Source organism: Trachymyrmex septentrionalis, unplaced genomic scaffold (genome assembly GCF_001594115.1).
Source record: "Trachymyrmex septentrionalis isolate Tsep2-gDNA-1 unplaced genomic scaffold, Tsep1.0 scaffold8, whole genome shotgun sequence".
In the NCBI taxonomy this organism is placed as follows: domain Eukaryota; kingdom Metazoa; phylum Arthropoda; class Insecta; order Hymenoptera; family Formicidae; genus Trachymyrmex; species Trachymyrmex septentrionalis.
In genome coordinates, this window is record NW_017305987.1 from 1,517,123 (window position 1) to 1,528,533 (window position 11,411).

An 11,411-nucleotide genomic window follows, 5' to 3' on the forward strand; every position below is an offset into this window, starting at 1 on the left:
AGGAGAAGAATCGCGACTGCCTTTCGACTTGCAAATGTTATTCTTAATGGAAATTAGTACAGAGAGCTGATGTCCACTTATACATTGCGATGGGCACAAATCTGTGAATCGAAATTGAATTATTAATCTTTAAAACATGAGATCTCCCGCTTGCGATCGAATTCTGGTTGGGAATTCGTTAATGCACGGCGACGAGTCAATGGATGATCGAGCGGAGAAATTGCGAACGGAAATTGGATTATCTCCTTTAAGGTCGCTCCGAGATTCATTGAATCCAGCAAGGGAGAAGGGAGAGGGAAGAGAGATGGACATACAGTTGGCTCTCATACGAAGTGGCACGATTTTTGTGTCACATCCCTTCTCCGACAACTTTTATTTTCTTACCACCTTTTCTCCTTCTCCTTACTCTCCCACGATGAATGGCCTTTTCTTCTATCCCTTTTCTCTGTGTCTTTGCGGTACTTTGTTTTTCTTATTTTCAGTGAAATTCCGTCGGCGCTGTGTCTATCTTAAATGTATTTTTAACAGGTTACTGATCTTACTTTTATTTTTAACGATGGATACAGGTGGTTGCCCTTATTTGCGAATTTATCTTGCTTTAATAAAATATTTAAGGATAATTGGATTAAAATTATATATATGCAGATGCAAATTTTCTCATCAATTGTAGAAGATATTGATTTTACGGTTATATTTATTCAGCCTTCCGCCACTTAATCACTTAATTCATATCATTCTTCGTTCGTAATTCCAGACAAACAATTCTCTCACTTTAAATCTCTATCACAGATAGAATTTCTCGCCTAAAACCATGCTTTATTCCAAGTTTTATCGCGTTCAAGGTTACTTCCGGTTATCTTAATACGTATTTTATGTTCTCGCTATTGGTCGGTTTACGAGCATTTCTTCCCCTCTCGACGGCAACATGAACTTCTCAACTAAGCTACTGGCATCTTTATTTCCCGCAAAGTCCGATACGAAACACGCCCCACCATTCGCGAAAAACTTCATCCCTTACTCGCAACTATTCCACCAAGCGCGCTCGCGGTGGCTGATTTTCAATTCTTCCCTTCGCGGACAAACTGCCTGCACCACTGACTCCTTGATGCACTCAAGCACCCCCGGCGTCTCCTCTCCCTCCCTCTCTCTCTCTCTCTCTCTCTCTCTCTCTCTCTCTCTCTCTCTTTCAGCAACCGTTCTCGTCATTCCACCCCGGTATTTTTCCCCTCCATTAACCGTAACTCTTTAGGCGATCCTGCTGGCGTCGGTGTAGTTATTCGGATTGGAATTTCTTTAGATTGTTAGAAAACAGGAGCGAGGCGCTGGCTCAAGGGGGTGGCTGCGTTCCAGGAACGTATAATGAGATCAAAACCCACACCGTCTTTTGAGATTAAAAATACCATCTCTCTCTCTCTCTCTCTCTCTCTTCCCCCCCTCTCATTCGCTTTTCCATCCCTCGCGCAATGCGGTCCGCCCTTTTCTCTTTGCAGCGCGACAAACTTCGCTAAAATTTTGACGTTCTCTGCAGCAATTTGCAAATTTTGTATTTTATTAGATTGCGGACGCAGATTATAGAATAAGTTCAGGAATGGAATGGGGCGAAACCATTTTTGCAGCTTCCTATTTAGGAGAGAGGATTCGGTAACAAGATTCATGCCGAGACTGCGAACTGATTTCTGTACTTACAAGAAACTGAATAGAATACCATTAGATCGACAGGAAGTAATATATATTGTATCTTCCGGAGACAGAGGGGACGACAACAAATCTGCGAATATATTCCCAAATTGGATCGGAACCTCTCGAATTCCTCTCGTTCTTACGAGCAGGCTGACGTAATAAAACCGGCCATAACTCCGGGGATGAAGAGTCTCTCCTCCTTCTCACGTTCTCCCCCTTTTATCTCGACTTCCTGTGCGTCCGTCAGGAAATCGAAGCTCGGGAGAGGATTTCTTAAGACATCATAAAATCCATATCTTCGGAAAAATTGTACGATAAAACAATTCCGAAAAAGAGGCACGCCAGTCAAACTTCCACGAATATCTCCCTATAAACTGAATTTCCGAGTACTGAAATCGAGAACGATAATGATTATTGAAAAATCGATTAGATCGAGCGCTTTAAAAACGAATCACTTGCTTAGTGAACTGGATCAAAGAATGCAGGCCACGTTTTCGCCAATGAAACATTAATCCGATGCATAAGAGATAAGACGGAATTAACTGTAAGTTATTTACGGCGAATTTAAAATGCGCATCGGCCCGAACTATATTTCTAATCCGGTGTATCGTAAATACAGTGTCCATAATCATAAAGTGTCGGAACAGACAGTTACGAGAGAGCCATTCGTTGAATTGCAACGCGATCGGCGTTGCAACGTATCGACGTAGAAAGCCTGAGAACGTTTGCGTAAAACTCGCGAGGAGAATATCTATGCCGTAACAACAGTGTCAAATTTGTCAAGTTTAAATTTAATGAGGCAATCGAGCATGTAGGGGAGATCGAGACTCGTTGGCATAAGAAGCAAATTGGCATTGCGTTCCGTTTATGTATTTATGATAAAGGAAATAATAGAAAAGTTACTGCAAAATATTTCTTTTACAACACAGATACTTCTCTCCAAGTTTCATTTCAAATCGAACAAGTATTATAATAGAAAAAGAAAAAAGTCTAATTCAAGAGCAGGCAAGTGAAGTTTTGAGCATTTCATAATTTCGTATTAATGTCCTTCGGTTTTAGAAAGCAAATCTAAGCGATGTATTATTAATTAAAAGAAAAGTGTTTGTTAATATACAATACATTATTATGAATAACAATTGTAATTTGTTATAATAAAATGATCAAAATCAGACATGTGCAGGGGTGGGATATGTTGATTCATATCATAAGAAAAGTTAACTGCACGTGTGAACATTCAAGAAATTTCAAGAATTTCAATTAAGAAATATTTTTCTATATTAAAAGTAAAATAAATAATACACTTGTTTTTCTGTAATAACATTTTGCTATTTAATCATTACAAAATAACTTTGATACAATTTTTACTAACAGGAGAAGTACATCCTATCTTAATATTTACTATCTAATTTTTATTTCTATTAATTTTTTACGTTTACTTTTCTTACGTTTTTGTTAATTCAATATAAAGTTTATCAGAGGCAATTTATACTGTGATATCAATTTACCCCACATATATCAAGTTAATTACAATATAGCATGTCTATATTCCATTTATTGCAAAGAAATTATTCAGTGTATGAAATCATTATTATGAAAATGTAGAGAAAGGTTTTTTTCTATTATGTTGATTATTTTTTTCATCTATGTTTTTCTTTCTATTATGTTGAATATTTTAATCATAATAATTAATTGTTTAAAAAAATCTAATGCCAGAAACGAAATCGTGAAAATTGTGCCAACGAAACCTCGTCTCCCCTATTATAGACAGATGGATGCGATGGATTTCATAAGTTGCCAAAGAAAAAATTTGCTGTGTCAATTTCTTTAAAAAATAATGTTCCGCTAAAGAAAGATTAAGTTAGGAATAATATTGTATATATAATATTATATCTACAAAAACGGAATTGTACTCAACAATAAGTAGAAATTTGTTGCTAATTTGTTGCTGTCGAAATATCCAAGTTTCGAATCTGTTACTTGTAAAATAAATGTAAGTAATAACGAAAAATCTTTCAGCGTTCAATTTTAAACGAAATAACATCGAATTTTTTACTTGTATTTTATTCTTGGACCGCCTATATGCTGAGAGGCTTTTCGTTGTTATACGTATTTGGTAAGCAACAAATTCGTAATCATTATATTTCGTGAGCAACAAATTCAGAAAATATCTCTGCACCAAATTTAAGCGAAATAACAACAAATTTTTTATTGTGATATTTTATTTTTGGACCGCCTGCACTCTAAGAGATTTTTCATTATTATTTTCATTTATTTCGTAGGTAACGGATTTAAAATTTAGATATTTCTACACGAATTAGCAACAAGTTCCTACGTTATTTTTAAGTAGAAGGTCGTTATATGTATTATTCCGCTAACTTAATTTTCCTTCAGCGGACCATCATTTTTTAAAAAACTTACAAAGCGACAAACTTTTCTTCAATAACTTTTTAGTTACAAATGAGCAACAAATAAAGATTAATTTGACTTGATTCTGCTCACTTTGTTCCACTAACTTATAAAGATGGAATCTAAACACGGTCAATAATACTGAATCAATAATATAATATATTGATAAAATGCATCAGTATTTTCAGTATTTTTACAACCTTATACGATCAGTATTGTTAATAATATATTTTATCTTAGTACATTATCTATTGTACTCTGACATATTGTGACATGGATCCTATAATAAAGCGATACTCGATAATCAAAATCCAAATTGTCGTCAATATCCTACATCAATCCATCAATATTAACCGCACACGATCAGTATAATATTGTCAGTATTTGTTAAAACTGACACGTATTGACCGTGTAAAGTCACCTTAAAATGCTCAGTTATTAGTACTGCTCGAGTTATATCAATGTATAGGGTGACATTAAATTACCGCACCACATATCCTGAGCAGGTAGAGCGGATTAAATTGAGTCGAAAAGTCCTGCACCATTTTGCAATATTCGCAATAATAATTAACAAGATATTAATTACTAAAAATCGCTAAATATTAGTCTTCATAATTTTTTACTCAAATACTATCAACTTTACAGAAAAACAGTAAGAGATAAAAATTATTTATTTTCTTCTAAAGTTCTGAGAATTTTTTCAGAATTTTTCCAGAATTTTTTAGTATCGTATTTTCTCATATTGGTAAAAATAAGAAAATGCACTACTAAAAAATAGATAACAAATTCTAAAAAAATTCTTAGAGTTCTATGAGAAGAAAATTAATGATTTTTGTTTGTTGCAATTTTTCTGTAAAGTTGATAGTATTTAAGTAAAAAAGTTAGTGAAGACCAATATTTAACGATTTTTAATTGCAAAAATTGCAAAATAGTAGAGGACTTTTCGACTCAGTTTCGTTCGCTCTACCTGCTCAGAATGGGTGGTGCGGTAATTTAATGCCACCCTGTATGTAATTCGAAAACAAAATTTCAACAATTATCAATTTTAATAGACTTTAAATAGACTCAAGTAGAAGAGCATGGAACTTGAAAAAAGTGTCGTGTCAATAATTCATCACATTTCCAGCAACATTTCTCGTTAATTCTAGCATAATTCAAAAGTTAAAAATGATGCAACATATTCAGATTAAAGTACGAACGCGTTCCAGTCACTATCATATGAAAAAATTTCGACGATATCATGACGATATCGAATAATTCTTTGCGACAAATCTCGGTAAAAAAATGCATCACAATAAAGGGGATAAGATTTCGACGGAATATTTTTCTGTAAAATTCGAAACTCCTTGCTTCGATCTGAGACACGACGGATAATGGAATACGTATGTCTATCGGGTATACGAATGGGGACAATGCGCATAAATCTATTCTCAAGTTGATAGATATGCAACGCGCTCGTGGGAGCGCGCACCAACTGAAAACGGATCGCTGACCCGTTCTATTGTTGAGACATTTCCTATTATAGTCATATATACGCTGAAAAGGAGTTTGCAACACTTTTATGTCTCCACTGGTCTACAGTTCTACAGGATAAAAATATATATGATTTCTCTATAAAATTAGGTATTGATATAAGTTCGATATAAGTCACAAGCTTTAGAAAAGCATATTGAATCTTTGCAGCAAAGTGAATCTTTGGATAATAGTAGTATCTTTGAATAAAAGTATGATAAAGAAAGAAATTACGTATTAATATTATATATATAATATATATATATATATATATACACGTATATGTATAATAGCAATTTTGAAAATAAAACGTTTTTAAATGAGTAGGTACACTGAAAGAAAAGATTGTCTGCTGCAACAAATTAGGTGATAAAGTATGGCATAGCATTTTTAGTTGGCTGTAACAGCTAATTTTTGGTTGCAGCAGTTAATTTTTGATTGCGTTAGCCTATCCGCAATGTCAGTATAGGATTTCGATAGACTAACGCAACCAAAAATTGGCTGTTACAATTAATTAAAAATGATGAAAATATGCCATAATCAATCTTTTCTTTCATTGTAGAAAAATTCTTTATAAAAAATTTTTTTATTATAAATCTATATAATTTTTTTCTCTTTTTCTTCCCCTTTTCGCTTTCTCTTTTTATAATTTCTTTTAATAATTTGAGATCTTACTTCAATCTAAATACTGTAATTATTTAATATATTGCGGATATTGACTGTGATTATTTCACTTTCGTCTAACTATACGTACGTATCAAACACGCATTATTGAATCATCGTGCAATTAATAATTACGGATGATTAATGTAAGTTATTGCAACGTATCGTCGCCATCCGGCGGCTAATTGACGCACTCGCAATTATTAATGATAATATTACAATCAATCATTATCACTAATTTTCGCGGAATGTACAACATGGAAATTATAGTTTTTACATCAAATTGGCTACACACAATAATTCAGCTCCTCATCACAGTTATCCTTGTTATCATGATATTTGCATGTAATAAATACATTAACGAAGTAATTTTAGCTATATTAAATGTAAATTAAAATCTGATATGATACATTATAATTATCTGTGCTACCAAATTGAACTAAACATATATTTTCGCAATTCTCGCTTATTCTCTGAAAATAACAATAAATTGTAGAAACGCTAAATTTTTCCCTTGTAATTTAATGCATACACGATTTTTCATGAAGATAGAGAAAGAATGGTAGTTTCTGTCTTAGTTTGAACTCATATCTATTAAAAAATGGGGGGGAAAGACGCGATTTATAGACCGATATTTTCATACGCTGGTAACGAGCAGGAAGTAGCCGAGGCAATGGAACTTGCGGGTTAAGTGGATGAGAAAAGTTTCCCTAATATTACCGGGAGGCAAGAGAGAGATTGATCTGCAGGAGAGCTCGTCGAAGGGATTAGTCGTAGCCCGACTAGTCCCGTGCGATTTTCATCAGGTGATGGTACTTTAACTATAGATTAAAGGATTCGTCTGGTAACCTGAAATGAGATCCGCCTTCCCTATGAGACCGAAAATCCAAATCAGCCAGCAGATACGATGAAAAGGGGGATACATCATTGGCGACGAATTTACGGGTATTTGAAAAAGACTCCAGTCTGATAGAGTCCCCATGAACCTTTAACAAATTTACTCGGCTGCATTTGCGCAAAATACTACATGGTACACTGAATCGGGTCGAATTGCGTTGGTTATCCTTTCAAGGAACGGATTTACGCGAGATTTTAAGCAATCTATGCATCGTATAACATGCCAATTTTGAATTTTTAAATTCATTCCAAAGGGAAATTATCAGAGTTGGTTGGAAAAGTCCAGTGAGTGGAAAAAAAAAAACCATAATAAATTCCAGTTTTTATTCCACGATTATTCCAATGGAATAAATTAGCAAAAAACTATTAAAAAACGAATATGTAATACTAAGACATATCCACATAACTTTATGCAAAAAGAGATATTTTTGCTTTAATTAGTAAATCAACAATTTATGAGTTTAAAGAAAAATAAAATTAAGAATTTTAACCACAACCGCGTAGATGTGAATACATCAAATAGAGAACGCTAAGATCGGTCAAATTTTGGATGGAAAATTAGTAGTAACGAATCAATAGCAATAAAATCTTATAATAATACAATATTTTTTTATTATTTTATTTCAAATTAATATTTAAAATACATTTGAAAACAAAAAAAATTGGAAATATAAATATTATTTACTAAATGTTATATTAATTTTTAACGAGAAAAATAGTAACAGAATTACAAATGTTTATTAATATAGATTGGAGTTGCCTGTAAATTAGAACATCGATAAAAAGATTTATTATTTATTTTATCGTTTTTAAAAAAACAGATCAATTTTTTATCGGTTTTTAATTCAGCACATGCGAAATTTTACCAACTTTGGCAATTATCCATTCCTAAATAAATTCTCATTTTGATTGCCGTTCTCGTTCGATGTTCAATTAAAAGACAAGAGGCACGAGCTCGTCCGTAATTCTCAAATAACTTACAGTTCGACACGTTGATTATTATAAATCGGACGTTAACACACCGGGTTTAATTTGCAAGGGGTTGTGAGACCGTTAGACGTTCCATCGATAACCGAGCTGATGACTCTCGCGAGAGAGTGCGAATGCCAGGAAGCGCCATTCGACATTATCGAGGCCCGCGATATCCATCAGCCTAATGGTCTCGCAGCTAAGGTGAGCGTGTAAAGCTCATTAAAAGCTCGTTAGAAAGCCGCCACCGGCATACCGGGAAAGTCGGGAAATCGGTCAGAAAAGTGGAGATCGAACGCGAGAGGAATAAAAACGATTGAGATAAACTTGCGATTTACTGAATTTATCGCGAAATGCGCGATGTATACAGCAGCTGTATTTTTTTTTTTGTGTAACGGCAGCGTTCGTGTCGCTTCCTAATCTATACATATACAAGATCATTAGAGAGCTTTATGTACGTCCAAATTCTTATTTATTTTGCCGTACAACGCTATTTAAATTTCATTAAAAATAATAGATCCAGGTATTTTGAAATTCACTAACGTTTACAAGTACTAAAATATAAACGCGGGACAATATCAAAATATTTACCTGAGTCATGGTGTCGCCGTTAACTTTCAATTTAGACTGGAAATTGCTCTGCTCCAAGAGGATCATTGCGTTGTTAATGTAAACGTCCACGCCGTATCTGCCTGGTCTCCTGGTGATCCAAAGGGGTGGGTTGCCCTCCAACTCGGAAGATATCGAATCCCTCAGCTCCTCGATTGTCAAAGGCCGGTTCGCTAAAATCAACAAAGACGATATCTTGTTAGTATTTTGTAGCTTCATAGAAATACCTTGGATGTTTAAAATGTTTCTTTTTTTTATTGTTCTGAAGATGAATGCGCTTCGAAAGAGCTACTTGAAGTTCAGGCTACCACAAGGATCGCGATTTAGTTCTTCAAGACTACAAAGTTTTTAGCTCCTGAAGATTTTTATTCTCGGTGAAAAGAGACAAAGAAAGAGAAAGAGAGAGAGAGAGAGAGAGAGAGAGAGAGAAAGTGAAAGAGAGAGAAGGACATGCGAAGAAAAACGCTGAAAATAACGTAAATGGCGAATGGAATAGAAGAGCTGGAGATAGAGCAACTTCAAAAAGTCCACGGCGAAGCTACAATGCTCGTCGCTTTATTATCCCGTTATACCGGAGAACGTCCTCGTAATCTTGAGGTTTTTTTTCTCTCATACGAACGGATAATAGAGAACGGAGGAAAGAGACACATCCCTGCTATTGTTATTTGATGTGAAAGTCAGCTGTGATAGAAGCTTAATCGAATTTTTAACGAAAGTAAAATATTTTTCTTACATTTTTTTCAAATTCTCTCTCAAATTTTTTTGTAATGCATTTTGTTAATCTTTTAGTTTACAAGAATCTCGAAAGCAATTTCCTTTCAATATGTTTTATAATAAATATTACGTATCTCTCGTAAAAACTATAGATAGAGAAAAGCTCATAAAAAGATGAGATGTATGTACGTGTTTTTGAACTTCAGACAAAAAAAATCTTAAGAAAAAGATCAATAAAATCTAGAGTACTGAACATCTCTAGGTAGAGAATTTTATTGCATGTGTCATTTTATTAACGTAATGTGGCAATCAGATAAGCCATCCTCTGTTTTAAATTTCAACATTTTTCAGAATAAAATCGAAATTGCATTTTGGTGTACGTACAAACGGAAATTATTCTACCCTATCATGCTCTTATCTTAGCATGAGAATGTGCACGCCTCCCTTGAGTGCGACCTATTGAATATCGTGGTAACGGGTATTGTAGTTTCTAAGAGCAGTCCTGCTCACAAGCGAGTATATGTACCGTTCTTCGCAAGCTGGGAAAGTCCAATCTCCTCGAGGAAGAAAGCGACTGGGCGGTAGTACTGCCAACAATGACGCTCATTACGAACGCTAGGAACTGAGTCCCCGTTTCGTAAACCACCGGCCGTTTTATCCCGCGAAAGTTTCCAGAACAAGAAAGCTGACGCCGTAAAATCTCGTTCTCCCGACAGCGCAGTGACGATTCGAGTGGCATTTTCCTTTCGGAAAATAATTCCCCTCGTCCGCGAGTTTTCCCATGGAATTGCACGACAAAGCGACGTTTTATTCACGACTCGGAAATGTATTTCGTGCTAATCATATCAGACAACATGCAATGTCTAGAAGATGTCTTTATAATATCTTTTAGATATCTTTTAGGTTCTGCCAATGTCAATGTTAATTTTAAACCTAGATAACTTACTTATCTTTTTCTGTGATTCTTGAAAATAGAAATAGAATTCAATGCTTGGAAATAAACGTGTATATCTCAAAAGATGTCGGATGCGGTCCACTCAGCGTTACGAATGATAAAACGGATTTGATTGACCAATTAAAGAAAATTTTGTTGATTGCCTAACAAATTGTTAATTGTCTAATAAAAAATAATTTGTTAATTGTCTAATAAAAAAATGTTTCAAAGCACTTGTAGTATTAAGTGGACCGTAACTTTTATGATGTCTTTATGACGCCTTTAGACATGTATTATCTGGAACCGCTCCCAGTTCGAGGTAGTGTTACTGCGACACTTTTTAATTTCTTTGGATTCTTCTCGCATCTTAAACTCTCACGTACTTTTATCTTCTCAAATTTTTAACGACTGCGTGAACAGTCGTTCGTGCACTGCAGACGGAAAAATACGGAAACCTTTTTTAACACGCGTAACTACGTCGGCGGTAATTCGCACGCGAGGAACTCGGACGATTCGCGCGTAAAACGGCGCCATAGGGTAATCGTAAAGTTTATGATCCCATCATATATAAATCGCTGGAACTAGACGATTACGACATCGGGAGAAGTCGCTCATCGCGTTGCCAGAGTAACATTTGATGGCTGCGATTCGAGGTGTAAAAGTCAAAGCTAGTTGGCGAGTTTATAACGAGTGTCGTTCCTCGCGATATATAATGATGCAGTTATGCGATATATAGAATGAGGCCGTCAATGAGGCCGTCAATCCATTGGGGACGACATTTTTTCCTCAGAGTATACAGGGTCTTTAAAAACTCTGGGAACGCTAAGATATTTCAAAAACGATTAAGCGAAAAATAGATAAAAGCAAAGTTGTAGGACTTGAAAAAATCTACGTAACTAATGATAAGGGATTGACCTTGGAGTCTGCAAGGTCATATAAAGGTCAAGTTGAATTTTTTAAATGGAACCCTCTATTTTTCATTGCATATTCTTACAGCACACCTCGAGAGCTTTCCAAATTACTATAA

The 11,411-nt window shown here is 34.9% G+C and overlaps 1 protein-coding gene across 6 annotated transcripts in view; it reads right to left on the reverse strand.

Moving 5' to 3' along the window:
- LOC108754480 (fasciclin-1) overlaps nt 1-11,411 on the reverse strand; it is a 377,227-nt gene that overhangs the window by 137,128 nt on the left and 228,688 nt on the right. For all 6 annotated transcript variants that reach the window (XM_018496772.1, XM_018496774.1, XM_018496773.1 and 3 more), the window contains exon 3: nt 8,719-8,909. In XM_018496772.1, coding sequence (XP_018352274.1) covers nt 8,719-8,909 — 191 coding nt within the window. The remainder of the gene's footprint in view (nt 1-8,718; nt 8,910-11,411) is intronic.